Raw genomic sequence first — 17,014 nt, 5'->3', positions numbered from 1 at the left:
CTTGTCTGCGAGAACTTTGCCAATCTGTCAGAGTCCACATTTCTTCATGCCGGTCCGACCCCGTCATGAAAGCATTAGTGGTTTAGTGAGTGTTTGTTATGAAAGCAAGAAAATGTGTCAGCTAACCAGAAAGCTTGTTCAGAAACTATCAACCTGTTATCCACCAACAGCAGCGTGAGACTTGCGACCTCGTTACGGTGACCTTTAAAGAGTCGGGTCCTTAAATTTATCAGTATGTTCTGGCCATCTGCATCTGCAGTTTTCCAATCTTTCTCTGCATTTCATTCACTATTTACAAACATTGTGAAACGCCTACAAAAGCTGCAGACACTGAATCCTTAAACGTTAGAGATACAAACACAATTAAAAACCTTTGGTGTGACTCTGGGAATATGACAGACACTGAAAATAACAAAGTGAAATGTGTTGTTTGGATCATACCCAGGTGCTTTTAGTCCCCCAAACCTGGGAAACCTCAGGAATGGACGGAGAAAGAGAAAAGAGAACAAAGGAGAAAAAGCCAGAGCTGGATGAAAGTGAGAAAGGGAGAGTAATGCAAGAACATCTGTCTCTCATCAGCTGAAAGGAGAAAGTCAGCAGCTCAGAAAAAGCTCACCGGACCAAAAAAATTATAACCTACACACACATACTGTACTCACACAGACACACAAACAGGTGGGGCTGTTTTCTCCAGGTGCCCTGCATTAAGACTCAGTGGAAAACCACAGAGTGAGCGTGTGTTTATATCTGTGTAAAGCAGAGGGAGGGATGAGTGGAAGACTACAAAGGATCTGAAAGAAAGGAAAGCGCGATCGGAGAATGAGGAGAAGGGAGAATGTGACTCATAAAAAAAGCTGAGCGTGTGATACAGAAAAAGCACCGACATCAGATCAAGTTTCTCTGCTCAGGAGCAAAGGCACACCCTGATCTACGGGGCTTTAGACAGTAGACACAGAATCTAACAATAGACAAAATAAGACACAGAGAAAGACTTCAGATCAATACCAGAGCAGCAGCGGCTAATTGGAAAAACTCTCAGAGGCAGAGGAGCGTGAGGGAAGGAGACCGTTAAAGGTGCAGTCAGTAGAATTCCTCGAGTCGTTGTTTTTATTGGTGCTGCTTTGGTCTGACCCGACTGTCCTTAAGTTCTCTAAGCAAACAAACATCAGTGTGAGCGTGCCAGCTATCACTGAAGAAGCTAAAGATCTGAGTTTGGAGCTGGGAGTGTCAGCTGATGCTGATGGATGGCTGTGGGAGACGTTCTAAGTGCAGGTGAGGCGGTACAAGGTGAAAAATAAACCCTGGCTCTCTAATGGCTGCAAATGCAAATCCATCCATGTGTTTACCGACCTGACGATGACTGTGCAAAAAGAAAAATGGTTGTTGTTAGTAACTAAAACAAAATAATGAACAAGAATTAAACTCAAATGTGGAGAAAATATAATTCGTTTGCCTGATGAGGTGATGATGGCTGTGATTAGCGAGACTCTGGAGTCACTGCTTTCAAAAAGTTGTGTTTTTATTGTAATACGTGCACTCGTTTCCCTAAATCTCACCTCTGACATATACTTTTAATACAATAACAACTAAAAAAGACCAAAACTAACACTGAAAGCAATAAAAACGAGTGCTGTCAGCGTTAATCTCCTTAAAATGCCATAACCGCATTAACACGCCAAATCTCCGTTAGCGAGTTAACACGGATCGCCCCACGCGTGGGGCTGCACGGCATCAACACGTTAGCGTGGTTAGCTCATCAACGCGTTAGCGCCGTGCAGCCCCACGTACGGGGAGATCCGCGTTAACTCGCTAACGGAGATTTGGCGTTAACGAGAGTAACGCTGACGGCATTAATAAAAACTACACTGAATTAAAAAACAAAAGGTCAAACTAAAGACTGATTAGAAAATACAAAACTGGTCTTTGGCCTGCACCACATTTCATTTTTGTGTGCTGGACTGAAGTCTGCAATGATTTGAGCTGTCGCTGCATTACATCGCATGCACGTCACATAACTGGTCATTCTTTACATTTTTATCAGAAATTTAGTGTTTCCAAGCCAGTGATCTGACGTATTGCACATTTAACACAGACTTTTCATATATTTCGACATTTTTTAGTCAATATCTTCTTTAATCTCTTTAGCTACATCTAAGCCCTGCTGTGTGGCTGAATAAAATTGCTAACTTTGATATTATGATTGTAGTGAAGGCTGCTATCAATCATCCTGTATCTTGTATATAAAAAAATTGATTATGTAAGGAATGTTTTTGCTGATCGGTGGGCCGTAAATGTGACGTATTCCTTTAAGTCACTGAAAAGAGCTCCTTTTAAGCAGCGTATGAATGAGCGTCTCTAGCGAGTCGTGTGAATGGATCTCCAAAGTACGAGAAAACACAGACTGACAGAGTTCCAGGGACCAGACAGAAAGTGAGCGGCTGAAACAGTAAAGAGATTTTCCACCGTGGCAAAGTGGGGCTAAAAGAAGGTGAGGGAGGTTTCTTAATCGGGGTGAGGGAAAACACTGACAGAGGGAGGTGTGGAGAAAGACACAGAGCGCACTATTAAAGAAGAGCTGGAGTGCCATGAAAAGTAGAAAACAACAGGATGATTCGGTGTGACGAGGAGAGAAAAAGGAAAACAACCTGTGGCTTCGTTCCACAGCGCTCCGGAGGGACTGCTGCAGACACAGAAGGCCTGGCTTACTCTCTCACAAACACACACACACACACACACACAGGTTTTTCTTTGTGTGCGAGGATTTTAAAAGAAGTGGGAACAGGCAAATATCCTCATTTGAAAGATTTCCATGATCTCCCTTTCCCTCTGAGGACAAATGTTCTTCACAAGGCTGCAAACACAAGAACACCCACTCGCTCCCAGCATCCTCTCTAATTACTCCAGTCATTACCAGTGGCCAATGAAGACACTAGAATACTAACAGTTTACTAATGGCATGATAACTGTAATTAGAACATCCTGCTGGACCCACTAATTGTCCTTTCCCTTTTACAGATGAGAGGAGAGAAAGAGAAGGGGCGACTGTGCCAAAGGTTAATTGGGTTAATGTTTATTCGCTCATTGCAGCTAGGTTGTTGATGTCGATGGAAAAACCACTCTGTTTTTAGGCTATCATTATTCTAATGACTGAGAGACTAATGTCATCGTGCTTGATGCATGTGATTTTTGTTTCTCTTCTAGCTGCACGGCTCAGTGGCATGTAATGCATTTGTTTTTGTTTGTTTGTTTCTTTTAAAAAACTGGAAAAAAAGCCGCCGTGGTGATCTGAGTCCCTGATGAATACGTGTAACGCTTAATCCTGAGGCCTGGTGGAAAACACCTGCTGCCTGCAAGATGATTAAAATGAAATCAGCTCTAAGGTGTCACCTGCACCAGCTCGGCAAACTCAGCTATCTGATAAAATGTTTTAATAAACCTGACCATCACAGGCCAACGCAACGCTTAGTCCGATCTGTTCCCTGACATCTGTAAAGCAACATTTCATATTCAGTGTCAAACATCCCTTTATTATAATGTCATTTTATACTTATCAAGATCACATGAAGAAAATTAAATCCTTCACCTTCAGTGTATCATAATAGGAGTACATATTTATTAATAAAATGTGCAGTACGTTGCCCAGAAACTCTCTTGTGCGTTTCAGAGAAGAATAAATCTGGGTTAGTTTACTGCAGGTGGCTCCACTCAACTACTGCTTCACACTCTGCTGCCTTCCTCTTATTTCACTAATGCCCCGTAATACTTTCTCCCTTTCATTTTCTCTCTTGCACACGTCCAAACTCTCCTGATTTCTTGCTCAATGCATCTCTTTCATTTTTTTTATTGCTCCATTTTTTGCGTGTACTTTATGGGGAGAAAAGTTTCCAATTCATGTTGGGGAAAGCTCGCACGTTACACATAATCTTCTGTTTTCCTTCCCTCAGAATCAGTGGATCAGTCGACAAATATGACAGAAAAGAATAACTCAAAACAAACAGATTATGGAGAATGCACACAAATTCACCAGGAAGCTGATTTAAGGATCGTTAATTGCTCTTAATGATAAGCAGGCTGTTTGAGTTTTTACACAGCTCTATAAAGGCCTGTGCAATTATAGAAAATACTGTTGAATTCATATTTGCGTACTCTAATATCTGCAGTGTTTCAGGTTAAAACCTGGATTTGTAATTACGTGGAATGACTGTTTGTGGCAGCGAGTCAGTTCATTAGGTTCTGAGCTATAACCCCATTATGTGAATGACATGGATGATTTGTTTTATTGGTGGCCAACTGACGCTTACAAAGCATTATGACCCAAATTGATGTAACATTTAATTACTACGAGCTGACCCCACCGGGAAACACAGACCCACTCACACTCACAGCACACGGTGCACGTACAGGAGAAGCTGTTTCATGTTCAGCGACCAAACTAAAACATCTTCACGTGGATGGTGAAGCACCTGCTAGACGGTAAGCCTTTAAGTCTGCCAGACGTTCTTATTTATCCCCCTGCATGTAAATGGAGCTGTTAACTTCACCTCCGGAAATTCTTCCCACTGCTCAGACTTTTAAAATCACACCAGGCCGGTTGGAGCCATCAAAAACAATCACATAAACCAAACCTTAATGCGTACCTGTGGGCAATTCACCACCACCGCTAGCACACTTCTTACACTTAGTATCATGGTGATCCTGTTTCATCATCCACCATATTTCAGCAGAGACACTATGGAGGCAGACAGCTGGTCTTGAGTGGCCAATTATGTCCGTTTATCTCCCTTCCAGGCACAGCTGTGATCAAACGGAATGAAGAAACAGGATCAAACAGCGAGGCTAAAAATCATTCTTCCGTTTCGTTCACTGCTTTTTGCTGCTTCCCTCTGCCTGTTTCTGTCTCTGCTGTCTCTGTTACTTCCTCCCTCTGTACTTCCATCCCTCCCGCGTCTCTCTATATATACACTTCTTAGTCTCACTATGCTTTCCTTGCTCATCTCTCCAGAGAGAACAAAGTAGAGGCATCTATAAAAGTTAACTGCTGAGAAAGCTCCATTCTGCATATCCTACTGCTCAAAATGTGTGTGTTTGTTCCAGAGATGCTCAGTGTACCTGCAGGGAAACCTCGAGGGGAGCTCGAGGGGGTCCCCAGGAAAATCAGGCTTCACCTGCTGTCAGCAAACATAAAGTAAGAGGTCAAAAAAGAACAGAATATCAACATGTTCTCATATTTAACCCCACTGTCAGCGTCATTTAGCTGGAAAAAGAACAAACTCCAGTCAGTGGCATTGAAGTTAAACACCTCATTCATCTTCCTTGAATGCCACAGAGTTTCCATCTGAATGTTTCCTGTGCTGGACTGCAGCACATACTTCCTGCTTTGGTGTTGAATATAAATGTGACTAATTTTAAGACAAACAACTGCTGATCAAATGACCCGCTGTTCTTTCTTCTGGACAGGAAAGCCTCAGAACCGTTGCATGCTTTGCACAAAGTCAGCAGTTTTTAATTATTTATAGTATTAATAATCTGAACATTCACATCACCTCACACAGGCCTTAAATTACTAGTTCAGATTTAACCTAATGTAAAAATGCCCACAGATAGCAGGATGCTCCACCGTACAGTTTCTCACATCAGAAGTGAATTGTATGTAAAGAATGTCCTCCCTGTGCCTTCTGTACTTCTGTGGTTCTCCAAAACAACATTTGGCAATCAGGGCCACTCAATCCAAGTCATGAGATCTGCAAAAGCCCTCCGGAATAAGGCAGTAAAACCTCGAATGCCACCAACCTCCCTGCAACCACCCCCTTTCGGTTCTCTCTCTCTCTCTCTCTCTCTCTAGATTTACACATATGCATTCACCACAAAGCAGAAAGTGAAACTCGAGGAGAGACTAGAAGTATATCTCCAAGTATTCAGGTCTTTGCACAGGCAGCAATGAGAAACCAGTGCTAACAATCAGTGTGTGCAGCGAAAACAAAAGTCATCAGTCTCCTGGTAAAGGCCGCAGTAGCTAAGCTCTTAAATTTACGTAAACTGAGTCAGACCACTCGGAGTCCTGAGTGTCCATCAGCTGAGTCGAACTCCCCATACACCCCTGCCTGTGACGATGTAACAGAAACTTTGGGTAACGAGTGTTTTATGTGGTGACAAGTAGGTTCGTTGTAACCAAAGAGACTTAAAACGTCGTCTGTGCATCAAGTTCACATATGGAAAAAGATTTTTGTGGCTATCCTCCTCGTGCGTAAAGGTTGTCTGGAGACGAAAACGCACACAGCGATAGATTCTGCCTCTCCACATTTAACAGAGAGTAAAAAGCAAATGCGTGTTCCCTTCTCACATCATATTCCCGCTTATGCACTCGAAGGTGAACTCGTGGTCGGGTTACACAGCCGCAAATCCCGTCGCTCACACGGGCTCGGGAGCGAACGCGAGCCTCCGTGGAGCGCCGGGCCGGACCTGACCTCCGGTACACGGAGGCAGCAGTCCCGTCACACCGGCCGCCACCTCTCCGCGCTCCCGGAATGACAGGAAGTCACCGTAAAGAAATGCGTTCAGCTTTTTTCCTTTTAGTAAAAACAGTTTCGAGGAATTTTAGAAGAGCGCAAGAGATGGAAACGTGCTGGAAGAAGAACTGCTGACAACAAAATTACTCCCGACAGGAATTTACAGAAGATTTCGATCTGTCATCTTTTTATTACTGAACGTCGTTACTGATGTTTTTAAGACGATAAAATCAACGCTGATTAAACCAGCATCCCTTCGAAATCAGCCCTGGATTAAATTTTTTTTTTTTAAACACGGCTGGTGACGAAGGTACTTCATCTGTAAAGTCATCGTGACAAAATAATTTCTGTTGCCCGTTCGTACTTCCTAACGTTTGTCCCTGCACCGGACCGAGAGAGCTGGCTCACAGGCCGTCCAGCAGCGCGGGTCTGTCTCCTAAATGTGATGAAAGTAATCAACGTCCCTCAGCAGTGCGCCGTTTCAGCGCATTACTTGGAACGGAGCGGAGATTTGGCTCGAGCCCGTAGTCACCAATTGCGCAATGATGCTTTCCCTGAATTTACTTTCACTGCACTGAAAGAAAACAACTTTTATTCGTTTTGTGATGTGTAACTGCTCTTATTTTCTCTTTTTACACCTTGTGTGACGCTTGGATTTAGGCGGACAGCGACAGCATCAAACTTACCTCCTTCCCCGGCTTTTACCGCTGAAGGTAACAGAAGAGCCAAAATACATCCACAGAGCCAAACGAATAAATCCATCTTTCTCCCTCAGAATAAAACACGTCTTCTCCTCCTGTGTGGTTTTATTTGCTTTATCTGACACACGGCTCCAAGTCGCACTTCCCTGACCGTTTCCACAGTTATCTGTTTTTCTAACGTGCAACACGGTTGTGTCCAAAATCCAAAAGCCGGACAGCGTTCACCCGACTCTCTAAGAATAACACGCCGGAGAAAATAAACAGTTCATGCAGTGTGAGTGCGTGCCGCCACTTCTCCTCAACCAGAGCAACTTGTCTAGAAACGCAATTTGAACTCTAAACACGGTTTACAATCCATTGCTGTGCGCACAGTCGGCAGCGCAGGGAAACAGATCAGCAGAGTAAATAAAGAAAATTGTGCGTTTTAAATTAACTAGAAACCAAAAAGATCATCAGAGAGCGCTAACTGCGACGGAAACGGGGAAAAGTAACTCGCGTCTTTCCTCCTTGGATTAAAAATATTTCCAATTGTTTTATGCAAATATCTTCAGGCGCATTTTCTTGGTAAGGAAATTAAATGTGTTCCGATCTAGTTTCCCGGTAATGGTCCGTTCATGCGCAAAAGACAACGCAGGGTCTCCGAGCAGCTCGATCTGCGTGCGTAAAGCTGGTAGGCAGAAAGAAACGTGGTGCCTCTCCGCTGTCCTCCCACAACTGTGCGTGTCTGCGCTCAGACGCTCTGCCCTGTTCCCTCTCTCTCTCTCCCGGTAGCACGCGCTCCTTTCCCTCCACTCTCCGCCGGGTTTGTGGCAGCGAGCAGGACCGCTCACTCAGTCCCCTGCCTTGGTGCGCGTGCACGCAGTGCGCGTGCGCGTGTATCGGATTACAGTAGGCACCTCGGCCCGCCTCCATATAGCCCCTCACTGATTAAAGAGCAATTTCATCTCCTCTCTCTCTGACCATCTCTTACCTCCAACATATCTTTCCCACTCTCACCATTTCTTTCATTTTACCAAATTTCTTTCTGCCTTCTCCCCAAAATGTTCCACTTCATTCTCTTTCTGTGGCTTCATACTTTCGCCTTTCTGCTCACATGTCTTCCTCCAGTCCTCCTGGTATTAAAGGGAATCGAGTTTGAAAGAAGAGAGGCAGAAAACTGGGAGAGAAGATGCCCACAGCACAGCTTTATGAGCTTTGTAGTATAGCACCAGGAGATTTAAGGTACCTGGTGCTGGTTTACAGCATTACAGGGGAAACATTGATCCATGTATGGTTTGCATGTATAGACCAATCAGAACGAAGGGGAATCTTCCGGTAAACTTTGACTCGGGATTACTATGAGAGAGGTTTACTTGTCATGCAGAGCGGCCGTTGTGGTTTAAAGGCTGAATTCCGGGATGCAAAAATTCATACACACCTTTATGCAAACACATAAGCCCTTGTCTACAAGCCAGGGCAAAAAGCTGTTTACCAAGGGCACATGGGTCAGTGCTGAACAGAATCTAAACGAGGGGCGGAGGACAGACAGGAAAGCTATACAGACGCATGCAAACAAACGCTTTCACCACACAAGCATGGACATGTGCTGACACACACTTGCAGTGGTAATGAAGTTGAATGGAAAGGTGACTGGATTTCTGTCTACTTACTGAACACGCACTAAGACTTAAAACCACTTCACTCTCTTTCCACGTGCACGCTCTCTCTCCCTCCCTCGCTCATTTGCTCACTCCCTGCAGTATAATAGATGTCAGTGGGAGGTGTTGGTTTTAGCAACACCAAAGCCTGTGGTCTAAAAAACCAATCCAATCTTAGCTCTTTGCATTGCCTTCCCAGGACACACCCTACACAAATTCGCACACGGATCCACGCAGCTGAGCTCACCACTGACCACTCAGTGAAAAAACTCATGTGGGAAGTAAACCCCATCAAAACTCCTTTATTACAGAGACGATAATCACACGGCTGCCGATGCGTTTTACATCATGTGCCAAATATTTATATTTCTTCTGACACAAGAGTTTCTGAGAACAAGCAGCCTGAAAGGGGGATGTGGGGATTTTGTTTTCCCAAATCAAAGTCGCGTAGGGAAGCAGGTAAATGTTCAGTCTATATTTATGTTTCCTGTCCTCCAATCAGCAAAATAAAGGTAAATCAGTGATCTCAGCTCAGAGCAGCGACACACCACACGCATACAGTCACTCAGATGTTTTCTAACATCTCCGGAGGCCTAAAGGTATTGAGTTCTTTTTCCATGACAGATTTCAGTGTGTGTGTGAGAGAGGGTGAGGGAAAGAGTGAGTAACTGTCACCCTTCTCATTGCTCGGGTCCCTCTAGTGTACGACCTCTGTAACCTGCCACTCTCACCCGTCTTGCCTTTTTCGTGCTGTGTCTTTCCACTGAAACCGAAACCGGTCCGGTCCCCTGGAATCTGTCAGGTGATGAAAGCGCACTGCAGTCACGTGGTAATGTCGCTGTATCGTCTGTCCCAGCGCTCAGAGTCACGGTTTGCAAACATGATTTACTCTGAGCAGTCAGGCAGCAGCTAAGATGTTCAGCAGCAGTTTTTAACTCTAAGTCTTGATTCCTAAACATTTTTCAGCTTTTGCATATGACTGAAAAATGTCTTTTTTTTAGTGGATTTTAGTTTAGTTCTTTTTTAAAGGACGGGAGCAGAGGATGCTAAAGGAAAATCTTTGGAAGTCTGAGAATCCTTCAGTTGGCGGGAAAAATATCTTCAGCTTATCCACAGCACCGCGCCACACGAGCTCAAACCTTCTGGACTTCCCCTCCGCTCGTTCTTCTTTATGACTGACACAGTGTTGTGAAACTAGGCTCTGCTGATCCATGACACCTTTGCCGCCTGCCAAACAGTCGACTGGGTTTCCAAGAAGTTACCAATGACATCATCGAGACTCAGTTTTGGGGAAACTGACAGACTTGTTGCTGGTTTGTTCACAGCACCAACCGTGCCAGTGTTTCCACCTCAGAGAACCACCTGCCTGTGATGAAGGTACATTTGATTGCACAACACAACTTGGAGTCACGATAAAGTGACATTTGGGGGGTACAAATATATCTAAGACACTTACCATTGTTTATTATTTAGTTTACAAAGAGTCATTACCATGCACTGATGCTTTGGCATTTCTCTCATTGATGCATTTGCCATAAATATTTGTTTCCTTACAGCTGCCAGCTGTGGAGCAGGTGTTAAAGTGTCTGGACTGTATGAACTCCTGAGCTCCTAAATCCAGATGTTCAGCCATTAGTTTGTGTGTTTAATGAATGAATTAAATAGACTGTAAAATGTTTTGAAGAAAAGATTTTAAAAATGTTTTATCTTAACTTATTTAACTTTAAAACAGTTAAATAAATTAAGATAAAAATGAAATAAGAAAAAGTTCAAAGATGCTAGAATAGGTCAGACCGTTTGCACCAAAGACTCGATGGAAAGAAATATCATCTTGGATCGGATATCTTGGATTTTTGGAGGGAATAGCAATCATGTTCAGAACATTGTTTGAGTGATCGGTAAACTAGAAATGTCATCAGAAAAATATAGTCCAGATTCTTTGATCGTGTGCTGTTACAAATAACGCAGCAAGACATAATATTTGTCAGTAAACTGCAAATATTACAGCGGCTCCAAACGCCACCAACACCTCAAACGCAGATGAGAAGTTTACTTCAGTGTGTAAAGCCACAACAAAGGCCTGCGCCTTGAAGAGAGCAGCACTGAAAGTTAACACATTTTCACCAGCTCACAGTTTTCCCCACATCGGCTTTGATTTCCAGACCTGAAGTTTACTGTTCAGCCTGATCCTTCATGGAGACGGAAAATCAGTGTGACAGACAGTCTGTGTCTTTACAGGATTTCAGCGTTTGATTGTAAATGTGGGGAAAGAAACCAAGTGTGTGCTCAGTGTGTTCAGCAAAGAGATCGCGTGGACTGAACGTTTGTCTTTGAAAACATCTTTTAAAGACATGAAATGATTAAAGTGCAGCAGAACAGTGAGCACACGTTTCCCTCCTTCTGATTTATAATAAATAAATTGTGTAACTTTTATCACAACAGAGGAAACACTGTAACGCAACACTGAGCTATGACGTTAGCATGTTTGCATTTCTCTCTCTACGTTTCCTGAGTCAGTTAGTCCTGCAGGTAACAACACAGATGTCTTAAGTATAAGAAGTCACTGATGCTACATTTCAACAGTGTGGCCATGATGAATCATTTACTGCTATTTAGTAACTGTTACACGTTCCACAGTCCTGATCTTTTTACCCGACCTGCTGGGTAAAACATCACCGCATCCTTATAAACAGTGTTTCTGCAGAGCTGTGAAGCCAGCCGAGGGTAAGGCGATCCCTGCTCTGCGTCGAGGGAAGAACTTGTCGGCGGTCTTGTCGACAAGCAATGTCCACACCTCGCCAACACGCTGCACCTCTGCTATTCTCTCTTTCTAGTTCACTTATTCTGACGAATGATTTCATGAATTCATGTCTTTCACTCCATTGCTTTCTCAATTTGTGTTTTCGTCAGCACCATCGCTCTGCAGCGTCACGTCTCTTATTTTGCCACCTCTTTATTTTTAGGCTTTTCTTTTCCATTCCCGTCTGCTCTGTACTTTTTTCCTTTCGCACATTAATCGTGTCCTTCTCTTTCTTGTTCGTTGTACTTTATAAATATTATTCTTTCAATATTTATTTCTAATTTTCACTCCTGGTTTTTCATCAAAACAGCACATCTCCCCAATCTGTTTTCCCAGGACCTGGAGTGGAAGGCATATTTTCCTGGGAGGTGAATGATGTAGATCAGCTCCTTGGCTTTTTCCTCTTTCTAATATCAGCAATATCCATGTTTTTTCAAAGCCCTCCTCCAAAGAAATTAGATCCCAGGAATCAAGTTCAGCTCTGCCAGGTCTGCTGGGAACAAATGAAAATCACACAAACTGTTCACACACTCAGCTAGTCCTGCCTGCAAGGGCCCAGGGCAGCGCTCTCCCCAGATTTTTTGATCCCCTCTGATTAACGCTCTGAAACTGCTTTTCTAAAAGCCACCAAAGAGGGATCAGCAGCACTGTGTCCATCAACCTCTCCTCATTTGTGCCTGTGAGCGTGCCAGGGAGTAAATGTTTGGGCAAGTGTCTGTATGTCAACGACTTTAAAGATTTCTGAGTGCATATTTGGAAGCTGTCAGAGTGCTAGATATTTTTTATCTCTGAGTAAGTGTGTGTAGTGTCAACCTGTTGACGTCTGAAGGCTCCGGGGACTCTGCAGGGCTGCACTTCGTCCAGGTTTTCACCGCAGTCCAAAATGAAATTTCCTGTCTAAGATCTCTCCCACATCGTGAATCAGGTTACCTCTCATCTCTTCTTTTATTTTCTCTCCTAAAATCAACAGTCATAAATATGGTCCAAGCACAAAGCCAGAAAAACTGAATAACAGGAAAAAGGGACTCTGTAACAACAATGTGGCACACACGAAATGATGATACCTCACCCACATCTGTCAGCGAGTCTCATAAACACACAGAGTCAAATCAGTTTTATTTATACAAATCATCACCTCAAGGCACTTTATATTGTACAATAATACACACAGAGAAAACCCCAACAATGATACGACCCCCTATGAGCAAGCACTGTGGCGACAGTGGGAAGGAAAAACTCCCTTTTAACAGGAAGAAACCTCCAGCAGAACCAGGCTCAGGGAGGGGCGGGGCCATCTGCTGTGATTGGGGGTCGCACACAGCAACTGAATCCAGGTGTAATAAACCCTGACACAATCGTGGCACGCTGCTCTCCCCTACATAAGCTGCCCTTATAAGCTGAAAGTTATCTTTTGTTGAAAGTATGACGCTATCAGCGTTACTAGCTCAGTATGTATTTGGTATCAGATTAATATCAAAATTTGCAGTAACACACGCCACTAATACCCATTTAGCCCCATGCTGAAAATTCTCAGTAATGGAAACACACACACTCCCCGCGGCCTCATCAATAAGCCATATTACTGAGCAGATCTTATGGGAGGCCACCGTAAATTAGTGTGTCAACAGTTAACACGCGCTACACTGACATACTCGTTTAGAGCTGTGTCGGCATGCGTGTGTGTTTCTGTGTGGGTGCGCAGCTAAGCAGCGATAATCACAGTACAGCCTGTGGAGACTGCAGGGAGTCCACTCAGCTATTAGCAAGGACACAAAGACGATAGAGAGACACTAATATACGCACAACCCCACACACAGACATTCATTGATCACAGTCGGCCGTCAGAGCTGCGGGGAGTTTGTGAATGATGCCTGCACTCTTTCTAAAAATTGTATTGTCCGGCTTTCTTTACAAGCGTCTCATGTCTTCCATCTTTCTCCCTTTTATCTTCTTTCTCTCCATCGTGCAACTTTTGCCCTCTCGTTCTTCTTTATTTCCACTCTTTTACAATTTCTTTGCTTTCCTTGTAGAACTTTTTCTGTCTGCAGGCCTCTTTCATCCTATACCATTTTCTTCCACTCTGCCTGACTTTCTCATTTACTCCTCTCTCTTGCTATATATCTATATTTATTTACCCACTGCCCTCCCTCCATTTCTTTTCTCTCTTTCTCTCTGTGTGGTTTGGAGATAAGTGTCCTCTCTGGATGTTTGACTCAGCTGGTAGCACGGCAGCAGCAGCAGTTAGTAGCTTAGCGTTCCACAGTGGGGAAAAAGCAGGTGCTGCTAAGATGTCAAACTGACTCTGTAAGTACTCGTCGGCATGTGGAGTGGGTATCAAACTGATATTCATATTGTTTAAGAAGAATAAATTGTACGGTTAAGCAAGAAATCCTAGCTCACAGCTTTAGAGTTTTTATTTTAATAACTTGTTTTACGCTCGTCGACTCTACAGGTGAGTCTCTAAATGACTTTTATCTGCTGAGTTGTTGAAAATGAAAACACATTTTTATTTTTTCTTGGTTGTCATGCAGATTTCAACCCTTTAAAGGGTGAAGCATCAAAGAACTGAGAGAAAATAAAATGTTAAAAAAAAAGGTTTTTATTGAACATTCTGACAAATGTGAAAAAATAAATCCAATATAAATTGGCACATATGAGTTTAGTTTGTGTCATTTTTGCTACAGAAGGCATTTTTGTTACTTTTTTTCTTTTTTCAGGGCAAAAAAATCACACTGATGACTCACAGAAACTCATATCAGATATGATACGTTTGGCATTAAAGGGTTAACTATGTCATGTCTGTTTCCTCTTGATTGCTTTGATGAATTATGTCTAAGTAATCACAGAACCGTCGCAAACAACCAAAATTTTTTCATAAACATGCTGCAGCCTTAAATATTCGAATTTTATCCGATGGTAGAGAAAAATACCGCACTTCCAAATAAAGGCACTAATTCGGGACATCAGTCTGAACACAGCCTCCTTCCTGTGAAGCTGAAGTTTTACAGTCACGTGGTTTCCGTGTGAGAGCTGAGGCGCTGTGTTTAGCAGCATCAGTCACTGTCTGACGAGACAGCTTACAGTGAGGGGGGAAGAAAAAAGCCCTTTACGCTCTTTACACCCCTTTTCATCACCCTCCATTGTTCCCCTCACTCTATTATTATTCTAACTTTAGATCACTTCATTGGTCGCCCCATTCTTCTCTGTTTAAGCCACTGCCGACACAGTTTCTGTAATTAGAACTAACTCTACTTTTACTTATGGGGAAGAGATGCACGCATGCACCGTTTGCACGATCCACCACCTTCCATCTGCAGACAGAGCACTCATATGTATGGTGGTATTGTTAAAGGGAAACAAAGGGCGGACCTGTTTATGGGCAAGCTGCTCAACTGTAACCCTGGAATTAAAGAGAAGAACGGGTCACTGCTCACAAGTATGTAGAACGAACACACACATGACAGGATGCTGAGATCCCAGCATCCTTCTCTGTCTAATGACATCATCAGTAACAACAGCCTTAGGGGATTTGTTAGTGAGTCTGTCTGTGTTTGACGAGTGGAGCCTTCTGGCTGTGTGAAGCACAATAGCAGTGGTTTTCTTGGTGGGGTGACTCTTGTCTGTCTTAGATGACACACACTGATAGGATTATGGTTAATAGCTTAATCATGAACTCACAAAAGCACACATGCACGCACACAAATGTGGAGAGAGAGCAGCCTGATAATGATAAATGATGGGTCAGGAAACCTAACGCTGATTAAGTGGCCTCTAACCCCTCAGAGGCTCATTACACAAACTGTATCAGTGTGTGTTTGTTTGTGCGTTACAGTATTTGTGGCACCTCTCTGTGCTTCCTGTCCTCTCTACCCTCTGTGTGCTAATCCTGACTGTTAACACCCTGAACTCATCAAGCTGTTGTCCACACTCACAAACAGATAAAAGGTTCACAGCACAATAGGGCCTCTTTTTTCTTACCTGGGGACTTGTTCTTAGAAAGAGCATGTTTGAACAACATGCACTAAGTCTGCTGTAACCAGCTCATATACAGTACATGTGACATTTCCATCTCCTATAGGTGATTTAAAAAACATATATATATACTTTTTTGACCTTCATGCAGCCACTCCTGTAGGATTGGGGGAATATGATGGGGAAGGCTGGAACAACCGAGGGATAGAGAAATGTCACGACTATCATATCTGATACAGAAATATAAGAAGCTAAAAGCAGACGGAGCAGGGCGAGGAGAGATGGAGAAGGATATTGGACAAAAGCAGTGTTAAGACTGAAAATAACAGTGTTAAAAAATGCGAGGGACTCTCTTTAGTCATACGTCTGTGAGCTTAATGGTTCATAAAGTGCCAAAAACACGGCACAGAACCCAAAACACTGTGGTAAACATAACGCTCAGGTTTGAACAGTCGCGCCGATTAAACCCTTCATCAAGTCAGCAGTGATGTCGGTCGAATTACGCCGTTTTCTTCGAGGAATGTGCACAAAACGTTGCATTGCAGGAAAAATCTGAGCCAGATTAGAATTTTGCGCCACCAGATTTCCACGGTGCCAAATTCAGTGGTCACGGCGCATTTGCATGAATTTAAGTAATCAGGTTATAGAGGGGAAACAAGATTATTCAGTGTGGTTTTTTCAGGGGGGTGCACGCCAATTCCAGAAACAGGATTCTCATTTACATAATTTTCAAGGAATCACTTTAACAAGCGTTCATGTAAAGGCAGAAGTCAGGCTTTTTAATCCAGTGAAGTACTCCTGGGTTACAGTTCTTATCCAGTCATTGTTTAAACAACTAAAACCTCAACTCCCCTTATCAAAACTATATATTTGGCATGAAAATAATTCATTCCTGCCAAAAAAAGCGCATCTGTAGCGCTACACCTTAACAGGAGGAGAAAATACAGAGAGGGTGCTGAGAAAAGGTCACAGGGTGCTTTAAGAATCCCACAATACCTGCAGTACAATGGAGAACAAAGCATTTACTCAGATTAACACTTCTTAACATCGACAGCAATGGAATGACCTGGTGTCAGCTTGAGCAATGCAGTCTTACCTTCACCTGTCTCTGCTTTAGAGGACAGACAGCAGGGCAGCAAAACAGCAACAGACACTTGTGAGTCCAAATGAAATGCATACACACCATGGTGCTGTCACGGCTGCTTGCTCTGCTCCAGCATATCAAAAAACAGACAAACACAAGCATGCTAACAAGGTCAAAACTTTTTATTTCATAATAGGGTGCCTTTAATGCACTACAGTATAATAACACGATGATTCACTCTGGCAGGCAGCAAGTTAGCAGCTATTTCTTTGGAACAAACATGAAAAAAAGTGGGAGGATGACATATGCTCGCA

At 43.3% G+C, this 17,014-nt stretch overlaps 1 protein-coding gene across 5 annotated transcripts in view; it reads right to left on the bottom strand.

Annotated features, from left to right (window-relative positions):
- The window catches only part of LOC309691529 (neuropilin-2-like), a 98,459-nt gene extending 90,209 nt beyond the window's left edge, over positions 1-8,250 (bottom strand). The window contains exon 1 of one of the 5 annotated variants that reach the window (XM_082509244.1): positions 7,193-8,250. In XM_082509244.1, coding sequence (XP_082365370.1) covers positions 7,193-7,268 — 76 coding nt within the window. In that variant the 5' untranslated portion in view covers positions 7,269-8,250. The remainder of the gene's footprint in view (positions 1-7,192) is intronic. The other 4 variants (XM_082509247.1, XM_082509246.1, XM_082509245.1 and 1 more) reach the window with 4 other exon arrangements.
- Between the last annotated feature and the right edge of the window lie 8,764 nt (positions 8,251-17,014).

The sequence above is a fragment of the Aulonocara stuartgranti genome (assembly GCF_965226115.1).
Source record: "Aulonocara stuartgranti genome assembly, chromosome: 16".
Lineage (NCBI taxonomy): Eukaryota > Metazoa > Chordata > Actinopteri > Cichliformes > Cichlidae > Aulonocara > Aulonocara stuartgranti.
The sequence above is the reverse complement of the archived record's forward strand: the minus strand, read 5'-3'. Positions and strand labels throughout refer to the sequence as shown.